Source organism: Monodelphis domestica, chromosome 2 (genome assembly GCF_027887165.1).
Source record: "Monodelphis domestica isolate mMonDom1 chromosome 2, mMonDom1.pri, whole genome shotgun sequence".
NCBI classification, from domain to species: domain Eukaryota; kingdom Metazoa; phylum Chordata; class Mammalia; order Didelphimorphia; family Didelphidae; genus Monodelphis; species Monodelphis domestica.
In genome coordinates this window covers 369040910-369060320 of record NC_077228.1, presented here as the reverse complement: position 1 = coordinate 369060320, position 19411 = coordinate 369040910, and the positions used below count along the sequence as shown (strand labels likewise).

The 19411-nt window shown below is 35.0% G+C and overlaps 1 protein-coding gene across 1 annotated transcript in view; it reads left to right on the top strand.

Moving 5' to 3' along the window:
* PREP (prolyl endopeptidase) overlaps window positions 1-19411 on the top strand; it is a 163749-nt gene that overhangs the window by 96582 nt on the left and 47756 nt on the right. The window contains exon 10 of the mRNA XM_001368042.5: window positions 6869-6972. Within this exon, the coding sequence (XP_001368079.1) occupies window positions 6869-6972 (104 nt within the window). The remainder of the gene's footprint in view (window positions 1-6868; window positions 6973-19411) is intronic.

The following is a 19411-nucleotide window of genomic DNA, read 5'->3' as shown; positions in this document are numbered from 1 at the left end:
TTAATACCTTCAATTTCTTTTTCTTCTCTAATTGCTACAGCTAGTGTTTCTAGTATAATGTTAAATAATAGAGGTGATAATGGGCATCCTTGTTTCACTCCTGATCTTATTAGGAAGGCTTCTAGTTTATCCTCATTGCAGATGATGTTAGTTGATGGTTTTATATACAGTTTATTATTTTTAGGAAAGGCCCTTCTATTCCTATGCTTTCAAGTGTTTTCAGTAGGAATGGGTGTTGTATTTTATCAAAGGCTTTTTTCTGCATCTATTGAGATAATCATGTGATTTTTATCAGTTTGCTTGTTAATATGGTCAATTATGTGTTTAGTTTTCCTAATATTGAACCATCCTTGCATTCCTGGTATGACTCCTACCTGGTCATAGTGAATAATCCTCGTAATCACTTGCTGGAGTCTTTTGGCTAGTATCCTATTTAAGATTTTTGCATCTATATTCATTAGGAAGATTGGCCTATAGTTTTCTTTCTCTGTTTTTGACCTGCCTGGCTTTGGGATCAGTACCATGTTTGTGTCGTAGAATGAATTTGGTAGAACTCCTTCTTTGCTTATTCTGTCAAATAGTTTGTATAATATTAGAATTAGTTGTTCTTTAAATACTTGATAGAATTCATTTGTGAATTAGTTTGTGAATCCATCTGGCCCTGGGGATTTTTTATTAGGGAGTTCTTTGATGGCTTGTTCAATTTCTTTTTCTAATATGGGGTTGTTTAGATAATTTATTTCTTCCTCTGTTATTCTAGGTAATTTATATTTTTGTAAGTATTCATCCATATCACCTAGATTGCCATATTTTTTGTGGTATAATTGGGCATAGTAGTTTTTGATGATTGCCTTAATTTCCTCTTCATTAGAGGTGAGGTCTCCCTTTTCATTTTGGATACTGTCAATTTTATTTTTTTTTCCTTTTTTCAATTAGACTGACTAGTACTTTTTCTATTTTATTTGTTTTTTCAAAGTTCCAACTTATAGTCTTATTTATTAAATCAATAGTTCTTTGACTTTCTATTTTATTAATTTCTCCTTTGATTTTTACGATCTCTAGTTTAGTCTTTATCCAAGGATTCTTAATTTGTTTGCTTTCCGTTTTTTAATTTGCATGCCCAATTCATTGACCTCTGCCCTTCTTAATTTGTTAATATATGAACTCAAGGATATAAATTTCCCCCTGAGTACTGCTTTGGCTGCATCCGATAGGTTTGGAAAGAATGCCTCATCCTTGTCATTTTCTTCAATGAAGTTATTAATTGTTTCTACGATTTGTTCTTTAAATAACCGGTTTTGGAGAATCGTATTGTTTAATTTCCAATTTATTTTTGATTTATCTCTCCATGTACCCTTACTAATTATTATTTTCATTGCATTGTGATCTGAGAAGGTTGTATTTATTATTTCTGCTCTTTTCCACTTTTTTTGCACTTTTTTATGCCCTAATACATGGTCAGTTTTGTGAGTGTACCATGTGCTGTTGAAAAGAACGTATATTCCTTTTTGTCCCTATTTATTTTTCTCCACATGTCTATTAACTAATTTTTCTAGGATTTCATTCACTTCTCTTACCTCTATCTTATTTATTTTTTGGTTTGATTTATCTAGTTTGGATAGAGGAAGGTTCAAGTCTCCTACTAGTTTAGTTTTTCTACCTATTTCATCCTTGAGCTCCACTAGTTTCTCCTTTAGAAATTTGGATGCTATGCCATTTGGTGTATACATGTTGAGTACAGATATTTCCTCATTGTCTATACTGCCTTTTATCAGGATGTAATTACCTTCCTTATCTCTTTTAACTAGATTTATTTTTACTTTGGCTTTGTCAGATATCATGATTGCTACTCCTAGCTTCTTTTTATCAGTTGATGCCCAATAGATTTGGCTCCATTCTCTTACTTTCACCCTATGAGTATCTACCTTCCTAATGTGTGTTTCTTGCAGACAGCATATGGTAGGGTTTTGGATTCTATGTGGATTCTTTGGATCCACTCTGCTATTTGCTTGCATTTTATGGGTGAGTTCATTCCATTCACATTTAGTGTTATGATTTCTAGCTGTGTATTTCCCAGCATTTTGATTTTTACTCCTGATCTTGCCTTTTCTTCTTTCAGCTGCTCTGTTTTCTGATTCTGCCTGTATTTGAATTAGCAGTTCAGTCAGAATCTTCATTCTTGTGGGAGGTTTTTTAATTTTTAAAAAATGGTCAAGGTAATTAAAATGATAAAATGATCCAGGGGGACTGACTTCACACTGGAAAAGCCTGGACCATTTTCCTTTCTAGAACCCCTGCAGAGGCAACATAAGGATCCAAAGCCTAGAGCTAAAGCTGCAATGTAAACTGAGTCAAAGAGTCCCAAGGTTACCTCACATTGTTGCTTGTTTTCTAAATATTGTAATGAATTAGAAGAGCTGAGAATGTTCTCTTGACTTTATGGTCCCTTGAAGTATTTGGTTGGTAGGGGGCAAAAGAATGCTCAAACTTATACACCACAAGACTTCCTTTTTAAATTTTCTTTACTTCTGCTTTGCAAGCTCTCTCTCTCTCTCTCTCTCTCTCTCTCTCTCTCTCTCTCTCTCTCTCTCTCTCTCTCTCTCTCTCTCTCTCTCTCTCTCTTTCTCTCTCTCTCTCTTTCTCTCTCTCTCTCTCTCTCTCTCTCTCTCTCTCTCTCTCTCTCTCTCTCTCTCTCTCTCTCTCTCTCTCTCTCTCTCTCTCTCTCTCTCTCTCTCTCTCTCTCTCCCCCCTATCCCCCTCTTCCCCCCCCACCTTTTCATCTTTCTCTTTGTCTCTCTGACACACATCCTCTCTGTGCCTGTATAGGTACCCACTACTTTAGGCTCATATATGAGCATCATTATCTGCTACTAAGAAAAAAAAGCCACCTAGTATAGCATAGACTTCACTTGAAATTAAAAGCTGTTACCACAAGGAATTATTTCAGCAGTATGTGAAAAACAAAATTGTACCTGAAAACTTGCCTGTCTTTGCCAGATAAGTTAGAGAAAGAACAATGGAGAACATAAACTGGGCGTGATTCACCTGCTGTTGATAGAAGCCAGAGTCCCAAAAGGCTTCTAAGCCTCTGTTAAAAGACACCATGTGACCAGTTATTTCAGGAACACACTCATCATTACCTCTTGAAGAAAGAGCTCATTGTCCTAATATATGCATGACTGGCTGTAAAGATTGAAAACAGGAGCCTCGTTTGTAGTTTCTTTAGGTCTGAAGTTAGTTGATGATACACCACCTCCTAAAGTCTGAGCATCTCTCCTTTTGCTTGACCTTGCTTCTCTTCTCATCTTTCCCCCTACCTAACACAATCTAATTTTTCAAACCAGGGAGATAAAAAGGTTTTAAATTATAAAGTTTCACCTCAGGATCCAAATATAACAACATTTAATTAAAATACATCAAATGGAAGTAACAATTATCAGGTTCTATAAATGTTGATGAAACTCTGATTTGGAAAGCTTTTTGGTATAAGGCTCTGGAAGTCCTCAATCTGGAGGAGCCCTAGAATCATAAAGAAAGTCCCTCAGCTCCATAGAAATCATTCCTCAGTCTCCATTTACCTGTTTAAAATTTTGGGTAGCTATTGTCAAGAATATTTCAGTTCTTAGTTGTTGTAGCAGGACTTAGGGAGATCTTATCAATAAAGTAATTTATTCTAAATTCTCTGTGACTGATAGATTTAATCCTTTCAGAGAGCCTTTATATTTTATTTTATTTGTTCATTTTAAAACCCTTACTGTGTATTGATTCCTAGGCAGAAAAGCAGTAAGGGCTAGACAATGGATGTTAAGTAACTTCCCCAGGGTCACACTACTAGGAAGTGTCTAAGATCTGGTTTGAACCCAAGACCTCCTTACTTTCAGCCTTGCTCTCAGTCCACTGAAAGCCACCTAGCTGCCCTAGTGTTTATATTTTGAAAGAGAATCTTGTCAATGCAATTAAATCTCTTCATGAGATGCATGTAAGAAAATGTTTGAGTGATATCCCTATTCTACTTAAAAGTTATGCTGTCCAACTACTCCAGAAAAAAACAGAAATGAACAACTGTAATGATCCACTTCTAAATGTAGCTAACCTATGGTAAATTATACTATCTTGTTAATGAAAATAATCAGTTAATTGGGGGCTATTTTCCCATATTTTGCCTAAAAGGAAATTTTTTATTATATTTCATTTGTTCCCTCTTGTCAGCAAAATATGCAAAAATGAAAACAATGTAGGCAGCTAGATGCCAAATGAATGAATGAATTAAACAGGCATTTATTAAGTATTTACTATGTGCCAAAAACTGTATTAAGCCCTGGAATATAAGTAGAAAAGCTTAAATAACTTTTGCTCCAAAAGAGTTCATAAGTTACTACTGTAATTTGGAAAAACAACACAAGTAAGAGACTTCAGCTGCAGAAAAGTCCTAAAGGGCTTCAGTGGATAAGATGACAAGGCTTAGTAAATTTTATGGTACATTAGCAATTGAGACAGCAGTGTATGGGAGGTCTGAAGGATGTAATGATACGCAATATAGTATGATAGTATGGCCCAGATGACCTTAGGACATAGTAGCATGGCAGATTGTTAGGCTTGGTGGTCATCTATCTTCAAGGGTGGTAGTTGGTGATTCTCAGCTCATCCAAATCCTGTGAGCAACTGTGTTGCTATTGCTGCCTGTCAAGTCCAGAGAGTTGAAGAAGGATGTGCCCCTATTGGCAGGTCTTCTCCATCAGCAGGCTCACGGATGCTCGATGATCTAATAGTGTTGGAGTTATAGGGGGTGATGGAGAAAGGGGAAGGGAACCCCTTCTTGAAAGACATAGAGAAAACCAGTAACCTGGGATTCAGGATATTTGAATTCTAGTCTTTTAAAAGATAACTTTTAAAAGTTTAAAAAGAGAACTTTAAACATTTTAAAGAGATTTATACAAATATGTATTCAAGCAGATAACCTAGAGAGAATTTAAGATAATTTATTCAACATAAATTTGCCACCTCTTCATTTTACCAACTTGATAGTAAGAGTGAAAAATTATCAGAAAATTATTAGAAAAATCTATGAATGTGTTGTATCCTTTTAAATTATATCCTGAAAGGTACATTTTCATTTCTTAATTTATCTTTTTTCTTATTTTGTTTTGTTATTATTTTAAAGACTGCAGATGAATTGTTTAGACCTTTTTCTTTGGAGCCTGAATCTTTCACTCATCCCCATCTGCCAGACAAGGGGCTGACTTTTTTAACTTATTGTTTAATATGGACATTTATGTGTGTATTTATATTTGTGTATTTTTGCAAGTAGAGGAGGGAGAACTCCTATTTTAATACCTAATGAATTAATCTAAATGTGTCCCTTAGGTGGTATAATCATTGGTTTTCTAGCTTTTCAACTTGCATTGGCAATGCAAAATTGATTTTAGTGTGCTTGACAACATATGTTAAAAAGTATTATGTGGGGAGTTGCTGTTTCTGTGCCAACCACCCTGTGGATTATTAAGTCATGTTTTATAACCACTGCAGTATAATTGTTTTCAAACATTGAAGACTTAGTCTTACATATTGTTTATTCTTATTTACTTATTTTTACTTATTTAGTTCATTTTTACTTCTTGCATACTAAGTTATAGCTGGATTAAATTCAAGGAATGGAATTTTAATTATTAATATTATTTAAACAAGTCACTTGAGTAGAATTATTGATATTTTTGATTTCTTCATCTGCAAACTGCTTATTCATGTTCCTTAACCATTTATCAATTGAGGAATGTGCTTGCTATCTCTTAACTTCCTATAAGACTTTTCCCCATTAGAATATAAACTTTTTAAGGACATGGTCTGAATGAAGCTTTTATCTTTATATTCCTAACTATTTAGCAGATTGGCACATAGTATGTGGTAATAAATACTTGTTTAGTGATTAACTAATTCTATTGTTTTTAGTGGGTGAATATGTGTCTATATTTGTCTGTGTCTATTGAACTTGAAGGAGATTAGTGACAGTATAAATGACTATGGGCAAGGCACTTGATCTTTTCTGTTTCTTGATTTTCCCATCTATAAAGTGCTGATAATCCCTCTTCCACCAAAGGATTGATGTGAAGCTAGCAGGCATTCTGACATTACAGTAATATTATCTTTGTAGTTAGTGGACCTAGGATCAAATCCTGGCTCTACTACTTAATACACATATAATTCCCTTAACCTCTCTAGATCTTGGTTTCCCCACTATATTAAATGACCTTCTACATTTATGATTAGTAGTTTTTTGTTTTTTTGTTTTTCATTTTATCTGTAAGAAGAAGAAATAAGAATTATAGAGACACTTACATGGGTGAAAAGTTCTCTTATTGATGAAAAACACTGTTTTTATACCTAATAATAATATTGTACATGTGTATAGCACTTTATCTTGTATAAACGCTTTGTGAATATTCCTTTGAAGAAGGCAGGGGCTAGTCATTATTAGATGTCTCATTTTATAAATGAGAAAACAGAGTTTAAGGCTTGCCCAAGATTGCATAGCTGGCAAAATGACTGAGCAAGGAATCCAATATTTTTGGAAATACACACAAATACATACACACATCCATCCTATATAAAGTAGATATTATACATATATATGTCTTCAATGCTGTTTTTATCCTTCTAGTTATGTTCATATATATCTTTATATTTTTATTCTTCTATTTGTATATTTGACTTTCTTTTTCTATAGTCTATTAATATTAAGCAAGAGGAATTAAATATAATTGTAATAAAATATGTACATTGCTATATCTAACTGAGAATGTCCTCCATGTATTACTCTTTTATTCTTTTAATGTTTTCCTTTTACTTATCTGTGACTTAAACTCTGTTTTAGGTATTATTTATCACTGTGATCTTACCAGAGAGGAGTTAGAGCCCAGAGTTTTCCGAGAGGTGACTGTGAAAGGAATTGATGCTGCTGATTACCAAACCGTTCAGGTAACATAGATGTTCATCTTCCAGTAAATAGATGTTTAGTAGGGTGAACACAGAATCAGGACATCTGAAGTTTTTGGAATGACTCCCATTAACTAAATTCTGGCATTGTTAGTTGCCTTAGGGCTAGTGTGCACAGAGGTTCTGGTCCTGTAGGCGTTGCTTTTGACATGAAGCACAAGCTTTCCATTATCATGGTCCTTCCTCTTCAAAGCTGCAAGGGCAGATACAATTAATTCCACATGAATTGATCTGCTTGAAAAGAAGTTCAGCATTTTGCCTCACATTGTAGTTAAAATGGTTAGAGAGAGACTGGAATCCTATTGGAGTCTGTTTCTTATGTGGATTTTGTCCTTGTCTATCATTTGATTAAAAACCTTATTTATCCAAAGGTAACCCCATTCTGAAATCCTGGGGTTCACTTGAAAAATTCATGAGACTGCTTTAAAAATGAAATGCACAGGTATGTATTTTGTATTATGTGTGTATTAAATGTATTATGTCAGATGACATGCCCTGCGAGAAGACCGGTACCAGTCATTCCTTCCAAATAGGTAGGTAGGTAAGTTAGTGAATTCAAAATCCAAATTATAGATTACCAATCTGTTTGATGTTCAGAAAATTAGAGAGTTATTAGAATTATCCCCTCTTAAGGAATGATTCTTCAAACTGTGAAAGTGCTTAATGATAATAAAATTTCTCTGCTCTAAGAATATTTGTGTCTTGGTAACTTGTCCAGAGAAAGCATATGTGAAATAATGGAGAGAAAGCTGACCTCAGAGGTGAGAAGTAGGTTCAAGTTCCTCTCCTCATACAGATAAGCTGGAGAACTCTGGCCAAGTCACACATTTTCAGTTTGCTATCCATATCTCCTTTTTCAATATTTCTTTTCTTTTAAGTCTATAAATTCTAATATTATGTATACTTTTTAAAATTGTTAAAAATTATACAGCAATGAGTTATGTGGTATAAGTATCGTCTTTTCCACGTCATTAATTTAGAGCTCTGATAATTCAGGGTGGACAGAGATCTTGGAAAACATTTGTCCCATTATGCACTTGAACATAATTTGGAGACATAAATATAGTTTTTAGTTTTTTCTTCTTGAAATGTGTACAATAGTTCTGTGGTGTAAAACATGGACTAAGGAATGGATTTGGAGTCAGACATGAGTTCAAATTCTACTATAGGCACTATGTAGTTCTTTGACCATAGACAAGTCATTTACCTCTTCTAGACCTCAGTTTCCCCATCTATAGAATGAAAGAGTTGAAGATTGGCCTATAAGATCCCTTCCACCTCTAAATCAGTGATCCTATGAAGCTGGGAAGTGTTCTCACATCTTCATGATATTTTTCAAAGCGATATTAATAATTAAATACTTTAAAAAGTAGGCGCTATTGAGTGATATAGGACTACACAGAAAAATATTCTAAAAATGTACCATAGAAAGCCGTAATTTGGGTGATAGTGGAGAGAGGGAGAAGAGTGATTTTTAAAAGATAATATTTTTTTCTTTCAATCACTTTATTGTTACTACTGGTTCTTCTTAACCTTAGTGTATTCATATTTTATTTACAATTTGAAAAGAATATATCTTTGCTCTAATTATTGTCCCCTTGACCCCTTTCTCTGAAGTGTTAGTATTGCTTTTATTGCTTTAAAGCAAACAAGAGAGTTCAGTTACATTGTGAGTTCCTACTGGTCAGGCACATCATTATAACAACCTAGAACTACTGTTGATAAAGTAAACCAGATTGAGGATAGGGAAATCAAGAGTGTTTGAAAAAGCAGGTAAATGATTAAAACCCATAAGAAATAGTCTGTCTGCTCCTTCAGTGAGCTGCTATTCTCCAGAAACGTTCAGCCTTTTGAATGGGGGAGGTTCCAGTTATTGCACAACATTTCAGCTCTGACAGACTCGGTTTAAAAGCTATAAAATATGAAAGGTAACTTGTATCAGCACAAAGCCTTTCTAGCCCTGATTACATCTCTAGATGAAAAACTGAACTATATGGGGGACATAATTTTTGAAATGAGATACTGAGGAAATGGACTTTTTTTAGACATAGCAATTTATAGTAACAGCTTTTGTGCTGAGAATACAATTCCCCATCTCTAATATATGTATATATACATATTTTTTTTCCCGTTAAAATGTAAGCTCCCTGGAAATAGGAACCCTATCTTAAAGTGCTAGGTGACACTCATGCTTCACTTTTAGCCAGTGTTGTATATACTGCTTTCAAAATAGCAAAATGGACAAATGGTTATAAATGGTCAAAAAAAAATACAACAAAAACTTAACCAGAAAAACTTGGGTGCTGTGTGGCTTGACAAAGGTGTGCTTTTTATTTTAAGGAGGAATATCATTTCTGTTCACCTACTCAGGGATATACCCTTCTGTCCCCAGCACTCATCAATCATGCAGATGTGTACACACACACACTTCATAGGCCTGAAAGAGAGCCATTTGCCCAATTTAAGTCATTCTTGGCTTCAAATTTTATAGGATAGAGATGATTTTAAAGTGACTTACGATACAAAGATTTCACGAGATAAAGCAAACTTCAGTGTGGAAGGGAATCCCTAGAATCATGGGATTAAAATTGACTTTTCTAGAATGATAATTTTTACACTTAAATATTATTTTGCCTTATAAGAAATACTTGCAGGAATTTAGAAATATCCATTTTGTGTAATTGAAGGAAGTGGGCATTACTGGAATGTTTGTTTGCCTTAGCTTATGGAAGACCTAGATTTAGTTCCTCCTTTGACACAAAGTATCTGTATAACTATGGACAAATCACTTAATGGCAAATTACTTAATCTTTAAGTGCCCTAAGCAATTTTGTAAAACCATAAGTAACATATAACATTATTGTTCTGTTTGGGTGGAAGGAGTTTCTACACTTGAGAATTCCTTACCTTAATGAAAACCCAGGTCTCCCCTTCAAAAATAACAACAACAACAATAATTATGCAAAATATTAGTGCCAAAGTCTTTTAATTATCATCAAAGTTTTTGCCTTTTTTTCCCCTTGACTTCAGTGATAGTAAGTTCACAAGCACTGAGCTTGTGAACAGATTGTTATACTTTCACTCAAGAAAGGTTACTTGTTTTTTCCCCTATTCTCAGTCAGTAAGTACCAGTTAGAATTTGAACCTAGGTCTTCAAAATTCTCTATCCATAAAACTGAATTCCTCCATCTTTAACCCCAAACCTATTGGTACAACTTCATAGACAGTTGTATTTTCTCTAATTAGGCTTTAGTTTCTCCATGTTGACATTTACCAATTGTCTGCCTTTTGCAAGATCCAAGACAGTATTTTGTATTCAGCCATGGCAGAGCCTTTTGATTTTCTGAATCACAGACAGCTCTAAAACTATTATAGACATCTTTCCAGTCTTTGTTGGTAAAAGGAGTCTCCACATTGACAAAATAAAAAATGATGTTAGTCCTTTCACATTGCCTGAATTCTAGCTTTGCTATTTTTAAAGCACAAGTATTTAAGCACTGTTTTCATAGACATTAAAAGCATGAGCTTAGTAGATAAAGAACCAGGTCTGGAGATGGCAGGTACTGAGTTCAAATATGACCTTGGATACTTCCTAGATATGTAACACTGAGCAAGTAACTTAATCACAATTGCTTAGCCCTTCCTGCCTTGGAACTGAAACTTAGTATTGATTCTAAGACAGAAGATAATGGTTTTTTAAAAAGCACATAGCAGAAATGCTATACATAGCAGAAATGCTATACTTGGATAATTTACTTATCAGCATCCTTGTTAAATTTTCTGTTGTTAATCAATGTTGTGTTAACATTCTAGAAGATGAAAATCTTGCAATAGGTATTCCAATCCAGAAACATTTAGTATGTCAAAGTTAATAGTAGTTAATCAGCAGAAAGTTGCCAAATATTACCAGGAATTATCATTTTTATTGTGTAAGTAAATTGTTTAATGGCTGCCTTATGTTGAACTTGTTCTTCTGCATTTATGAGCTGGGCTCTGAGGTTCTTCTTGATATTTATATTTGTTGGCAATACCATCTTGGTTAAACAAGTTCATGTCCTGCCTCCAAATTCACTTTGTCATGCTGACATTCAAGATTGCCAGGTTGCATTTTTAATCAGCAAATACATTGTATGGATCCTTTTTCCATTCTTCAGCTTATCAGTTGGGTTAAAATAGTTCTAGACTACAAAAGATAATAGAAAAATGTCCTTTGTTTTGTTGCTATCTTATAAGGGAGAAATAAATTATGTGCCATAGGACTGATATTCTATTAACTGGCAGTAAGAAAAGCAATTCTGTTATTTTCACCAGTAAAACCTTCACCTTATTTATTCTTTTTCATCCTATCTCCTTAATATAGGCATTTACCTAAAGCTCTGTGTTTTGTCCTAGATACTTAATTCATTGCTATATTTCTCAAGACAATGTCAAAAACATATAATACCCCCATTTAGAAAATTCCAATGGCTTTCTATTGCCCAAGGAATAAAATCAAAACCCTTTAACTTGGCATTCAAGGCCCTCTAGTCCCAGTTTATATTTCTAGTGTCCAACTCCCATTATTTCTTTTTATGAATTTTATGCTTTGGGTTCATATAGTGCCTCTGTGACTTAGACTCTCTGGGTGACACTTATTAGTCACTTAAAAGGTTTTTGGACCTCATTTTCCTTGTTTGTAAAATGATAGATGTTGAGCAGATAGCTTCAAAAGGCTCTTCTGGCTCTAGTTTTAAGATCTAATCAAACCAGACCACTGAGCATTACCATCTGTATTTTGGGTTTCTTTTCTCCCCTATCTCAAATGCCATCTTTATATATCTTTGCCTACCAAAATTGTACTTAATCATCAACTCCACCTTTTTCTTGATTATCCTCTCTCCCTCTCCCAGCCAGAAGTAACTGCTTTTTTCTATGTGCTACCCTAGCATACTGCTTGTAACTTTTCTGAAGTATTTACTTTTTGCCTTGTTTATACTGTTTATTCTTATTCTGTTTATACTTTATGTTCTTTGCAGGCATTGCTCTTGTCTGTGTGACACATATTGTACCCCCCTGAAGTGCCTTGCATTTGCTTACATACATACTAAGAGGTGACAAGTGTTTAATAAATTTCTTCAGTAAAAAAATATGAGCATTTCCCACCACTAAACTATTTTCAGAGACCTTTTTTTTTTTTTCTGGGATTATGGCACTGAATAATGACAGCTAAGATATGTATTGTCCAAATCCCTAATTTATATATTTGGTTCTTTCCCTACTTCTTATGCCCATCCTTGCTACTTTGCACAGTATTGCTCTTATTGTGTACAATATTCTCCTGTTGCTGCTTACTTCACTCTGCTTTAGTTTGTGTAAGTCTTTTCAGGTTTATCTTAATTCTCCCTGCTATAAAGATTAAAATTTAGGGAATATGGGGAGACTGAGGCAGGTAGAAATTAGTTTCTCTCTGCAAGGAGTATTATATTTTTTTTTGAGGTTTATTGAAGATTAAGGATTAAAGAAAATACAGGATAAGAGACACGTGTCCAGGCCATAGAGTGGCCTAGACACAACCTCACCTACATTATGAAAAAAGCCAGGCCTGCCCCAAAACTGAAGTCCAAGAGTCAAGAAGCCCTCAAAAGCCTTTGAATCAGCTTACCTTCTCGATCTCGGCCCAGGTGAGATTACAAGGCATTCTGGGGAAGTGGAGCAAAGGCTCATGGGGATTGTAGTCCTGTATTCGAGTCTATTTTTTACACTGCTCAATCATTTCTTACAACTCTATAATAGTATTCCATTACAATTATATGCTATAACTTCCTCAGCCATTCCCCAAACAATGGGTGTACCCCATTTATCAATTTTTGCCTCCAAGAGCTGCTTTATATATTTTTCTATAAATAGATCCTTCCCATTTTCGTTTATCTTTTTGGGATACAAGCCTGCTGGATCACAGAGTATGCACTATTTTATAACCCTTTGAGCATAGGTCCAAATTGCTCTTCAAATTGAATCTGTTCACAACTTGCCTTAATCTCACCTCCAAGTATTGTCATGTTCCTTTTCTGTCATAAGAGCCAATCTGATAGGTGTGGGTTGGTATCACAGAGTTGTTTTAATTTGCATTTCTCTAATAGTGATGTAAAGCATTTTTTGCATGTCTATAGAGAACTTTAATTACTTTGAGAACTGCCTATTCATATCTTTTGCCCATTTATCATTCAACTTGTATTCTTATACATTTGACTTATCTGTTTATGTACTTATACTATATAAGCTTTATGGACTTTTACATTTACTTTACTTCTTAAGACATGATGGTATTCCATGGCTATAGCCCTATACAGCATCCTTGGAAAAATAGTGTTAAAATGGACCCTTATTTTCTATGGTTAGGAGGGACTTCAAAATTTCCTAAAAATAGGCTAGCCCACTTTCTTCCTCCTGTTTACTCCTAAGCCCAGATCATTGCCTCATAATGTGCACCCGAGTCCAGCTCTATAGGTTGTCCATAAAACATCATATTGTTGTCTGAACAATTTGCTTTTACCATCAATTTGCTGATTTTTCAGTGTAGGTTGTTATACTGGAATTCATGAATATGGATCTCATTTTAGTGTTCTGAGATTTAATTCAATGAGCACAATATTATCTACCTTACTTAGTATTATAAACATTATTCATATGAAGTAGTTGTGCAAAGTGTAAGGCTTTCTGTTTTCTAATTAGATTCAGCATTTTTGGGTCATCAGTCATACCAGTAAATGGATTTTATAATCAACTTAAAGTAGATAAATAAAGGATACAGATTCATACAGGTTGTGCTACTCTTTGTTATTATGAAAATCATTGTCTCCTTAATCTATACAAAACAGATATGATAGATAAGACAAACACATAAATTCATGTAGTTAAGTACTTTCTAATCACTAAATAAGCCACTGTTAAATTCATTTCCAATTACTCTTCTGTTACATTTAATGGTTCTTCTCTTTCTTGCTCATTTTTTTTCCTTCAGATGATTATAAAATGTCTGAAGAATTTTATTTTAAGCCATTTAATTTGGCTGCCCCTCCCCGCCCCCTTTAATCTCTGGTTGTAAAGGATGAGGCTTAATCATTTAAATTCTCCAGCTTCCTCTAGACCTCCAAGGAAAGCCCCAAAAGCTTCCGTTTTGGATTTCTTTCAGGCATTTGGCTTTAATTCCAGTACTGGCACCAGGACAACTAGCAAACCACTTCTGCAAGATATCAGCAGATTGACTTAGACAACTCTGGCATCAAGCCCTTGCTGTTTGTAAAATGAATCCAGACACTAACTAAATGTGCCCAAAGCATGTGACCCCTTCTCTAATTGCATGTTCTCAAAGGGGTGTATCTATTCCAGAATCATTGTCCTTGTATACCACGGTGTTTTTAACCACTCTGGGTTTTTATTGTCTTAATATAGAATTCTTCAGAAATAGAGGTGACTACTTAGATTTTCTTTTTGTCACAGGATAGAGGGGATCAACAGGAATGTGAATTGTTATAGGACAGTTTTGCTATTCTCCCCTTTCTGTGAAAATTCTATTCCTGAACTCCACTGAGGATATTTTATATTGACTACAAGCACCTGGCTATTTTCTAGTTCCTTTCTCTTTTCTATCTTTTATGGCAAAGAAAGATAAGAGACAAACTCATCTGACTTTTCAGCTTCCTAAGTAAACATTTTTCTTCTCCTTTTTCTGATGAGTCTCATTGATGGTCAGCTGAAGATAAGTCTTCAGGATGAGTAAAGGTAGATCAAGAATTGGAGATTTTATTGTCTCCCTGGAGGATAAATATTGTTACTATCACCAGACCTATAAAGATTTGGGTAGCAGAGATTTTCTATTTCCAAAAATTAATTTTAGTAGAACATTTTTTTTAAACCCTTACCTCCCATCTTGGAATCAATACTGTGTATTGGTTCCAAGGCAGAAGAGTGGTAAGGGTTTGGCTAAGCAGTGGGGGTCAAGTGACTTGCCTAGCTATACAGCTGGGAAGTGTCTAAGGCCAGATTTGAACCTAGCACCTCTCATCTCTAGACCTGGCTCTCAATCCACTGAGCTACCCAGCTGCCCCCTTAGTAGAACATAAATACATTGTCCTAGCTTAAAGTTGACTTGACAGTTGTTCTGTCATTGGTTGATTTCAATTCTTTACCTGTAGAGTAATGATAAAAGGGAACCATTTTTTTAATCACTTTTTTCAGGGGCAGGTTAAAGTCTAAAATTTATGACAAACAAATTAATATATATTTGCCAAACAAGGACTCATAATAAATTCCAATTATCATCCATTACTTAAGCCAAAACACCTTTTGACCTGCAGACAAGGACTCATAATAAATTCCAATTATCATCCATTACTTAAGCCAAAACACCTTTTGACCTGCAGAGCCCTTTGTATTCACATCCTTCTAACCTCTAAACCCATTATCATCTTTATTTCCTACCACTTGCCTAACAAAATCTTTTACCTCAGGATGTCAGGATGATCATTTCTCTGCCTCTCACAAACAACCTACTTCTTCTGTGGCTTCTTTCTTCTTGTCATACCCTATTGCTGTCATTTCACCTATCTTCCTTAAAGACCCTAAACTAAATCTTCAGAGATGAAAGAGACCTCAGAGATAATCTAGTCCAACTTGTATTTAATAAGAATTGTCTTCCTTTTTCTGACAAATAGACATCCAGGCTTTGTTTGACATACCCACTCCTTCCTAAGATAATTCATTCCTTTTTTTTTTTGGACATTGTCATTTGGTAAGGAGTTTTTCCTGTCATTAACCTAAATTTGCCTAACCTAAAATTTCATCTTCTATCTGATGTTCCTTTTTCTGCCCTATGTGGTCATGCAGAATAAGTCTGATTCATTTTCTTACATTGCTGTGCATTAGATACCTGAAGATTGCTATTATATTCTTACTCTCTTTTCATATACTTATATAGCATAATCTCAATACCCTCACTATCTCAATTGCTCTTCTATTTGTGCTCTCTAACTTTGTAATGACCTTTCTAATATGTAATGCCCAAGACTGAATATAGCATGATAACAATGTCTTTCTTAATTCAGTTAAATGTTTCATTAGATTTTTAGAGTATTAGATCACTGATGTTGGGGACTCATATTGAGCCCATAATCTCCTAGCACTTTATGATCTTTTCTAGACATGCTATTTTATAAATGAAGTTTTTAATGAAATTGTTTTTTCAAACTAAGGTTAAGACTTCATAGTTATTGGAATAGGTAGGTGGCTCAGTGACTAGAGAGCCAGGCTTGGAGATGTGAGGTCCTAGGTTCAAATTCAGCCTCTGACACTTCCTAGCAGTGTGACTCTGGGCAAGTCTCAAATCCAGTTGCCTAGCTCTTACTTCTTATTCTCTTCAGAACCTATACTTAGTATCAGTTATAAGACTAGAGGTAAGGATTTTGTTTTGTTTTGTTTTGTTTTTTAAAAGACTTTAGAGTTGTCCCTATTCAATATCACCTTCATTTTTGTTCATTGTTCTGATTCTGTTGAGATCTTTGGGAATCTTGACTATCACAGAGTCCCAGCTTTGCATTGTTTACAAATCTGAAAAGCATTCCATCTATAATATTATCTAAAACACCGATAATGATATTAAAAAGTCAGCCTTTAATAAGTGCCTGCTATGTATCAACTGCTATAAGTGCTGAGGATACAAAGACAGACAAAAGGCACAGGGCTAACCATAGATCCCTGGGGCATTTTATTAAGAGACTTCATTCCAAACTAGTAATTCAGCCAAATCCATTTAACTGGACAATTGTCTTAATACAGTGATTATAAATGTTTTTGGATTATTCACTCATATCAGCAGAAAATCTTAATTAATATCCACCCCATGTACTTATGTACATATTAAATGCACATACTGCTATACTAATAATTGTATAAATTATAAGAAATGATCATTTTAAAAGAATGAGAGAAATTAAATAATACTTGATCCTTGAGTCAATAGGGCACCACTGGAGTTTATTGAGTAGGGGAGTGACATGTTCAAACCTTAAGCTTGTGGAAAACCACTTTGGCAGATATTATAGAGTTTGAATTGTAGAGGAGAGAAACTTAAGTAAGGAGCCCATATAGGAAACTATTTCAATAGTCCAGGCAAGAAGTGTGATAAGGGTTTGAACTTGGATGATGGCTTGGTGAATAGAGAGAAAAGGGGTCATGAGTATAAAGATTATGAAAGTTAAAGCAACAAGATTTGACCACAGGTTGGTTATGTCAAGTAAGGGAAAGTAAGAAGTTGAAGATGAAACTGAGGTTGTGAGAACCTAAGAGAAAGAAAGAATGCTGGTGTCCTAGACAATAATGGGGAAATTTGGGAAAAGTAAGTTTGAGAGAAACTTTAATGGAAAGGTGTCTACAAGGCAGCTTTTATTCCATCCATGTTCATTCTGTTTGACCTACTTTATCCCACCCAAAATGAAAAGGGGAGAACTAGAGGTCTTGCCAACTGCTGAACCTTTGAGGATATCTGCTGTAGCCATTGGAAAATGTGGAAAGCAAAGGGGAATTTTTTCCAGGAGCACCTGTGCACTCGTGCTGATCTGAGTGCCCTAAGGGTACTAAGGGACCTTAAAGGGCTAATGATGTGTCCAGAAGGGGGAAAGAGGAAATATTTTATGCCTCTGTGCCAGACTTGTGTCAATAACCAAATCCCTTTCTTTCTTTCTCTCCAAGTGGTATCTAGTATAATCTGATTGCAAAATCACTTTTCTTTCTGAATTACAATCAAAGGATTGTCAATTTCAAGTTGTAGGGGACTTCAGAAGCCATCTAATCCAAACCCCTCATTTTAAAGATGAAGAAACTGAAGCCCAGGGGAATTGTTAATTCTTCCAGGTCACACAGGCATTGCTGGAGGCAGGAGATACAATCCCAAGTCTTCGGATTCCAGAGCTAGTGTTCTTTCCCCACATAATACATGGCTTCCCTTTTGCTGCTTTATTAATCTTCATCCAGATGTTCTCAACTATGCTTCCTCTTCACCACCACCACCCTGCCATTAATTACTATATTTCCTCTCAGGGATATATCTTCTTTACTAATAAGGCTATCCTGACCCTCTTTTCCCCTGTCTCTTTACCTCTCCAGTTTATTTTAGGAAAGGTATATATAGATAAAGCTATATTATAGTCATGATTTTCATCCCACAGAGCCTCTGTGATACATACTTAAGATTTCACATTTGCTTCCTTTCCATCACAACCTTTAATTCATCTTGCTTATACTATGTAAATTCATTTAAACAAATTTGGGGCCATGAGATTTCCTACTCACTGGTTTTGTTGTTTGTTTTTAACTTTTATGATGCTCAGCTGCTAGTCATCCTACATTGAAGCTTTTCTTTCTGAGATGTTATGGTTATATGCAGGCAGTTTTCTCCTTCACCCCTCCTTTTCATTTAAAAATCCTTTTGATTAAACTTATAAGATTCCAGGTAATTATATTGCTAACAAACCTTGTTAGGTGAATTCTATGCCTGGTTAATTTCATGGCATTCAGTATTTTTAGCTAATGGTCAAAAATTCAAATGCCATTTAAGACCCTACTTTCTTTGATAGCTGTTCACTTCTCAAATCTGTTTTTCTCTTTAGCACCTCTCATAATCAGTGGATAGCACTATTAAAACTAATCTTCATTTTCTTACCTAAGACTATAATTTTTGTAAAAGCTTTTTAGATTACCTTTAGGCAATAGCACTTGTGCCCATAGAACTTATCAGAACAAAATGTAGCAGTCATGACCATTTTTTAAAATCTTGGGACGGTTCTTTATCATGTCATGAATATATGGCCTGGCTAAACAACAGATCTCTCTTGTGATATAAGATCAACTAATATCTGCCAGCAGGGAATTACCAATTTCTTCCTATCTCTCAGCTGAAGCACCTAGGGATCCATTTTGCTATGTGACTTACCTCTTGCAATTCTAACAGATATTAATGTGATTTATTTGACATTGTACTACATCCTAAAATTTCTGTTCTTGTCATGAATTGTCATTTAATATCATATTCCAAGTGTTGCAGTCCTTTAGTGTTATAGTGAAATCACTTTTGAAGATTGATATAATATTAATTTATGGTCGTCAAGGAATTCACTTATGAAATTCCTAAATGAGACCCTCAAGTCAGAATGGAGTTGTGGTGGTTTAATTACAACGGGAGTAAGAGAGAAGGAGAAGGAGAGAGGGGGGAAAAGGAAAAAGGTTTACTTGACCTTCTGGCAGAGCCAGAGGGATTTTAGGCCCGAAGGCCAAGGTAGAAAGGAGAATCAGTCCTTGACTCCTGTGACTGATCTGAAGGAAAGCTGTCTGCGGACCTCCTCTCTGCTCAAGTTCCTAGCACGAACTGGCGCCTAGCCCTGTCCACAGG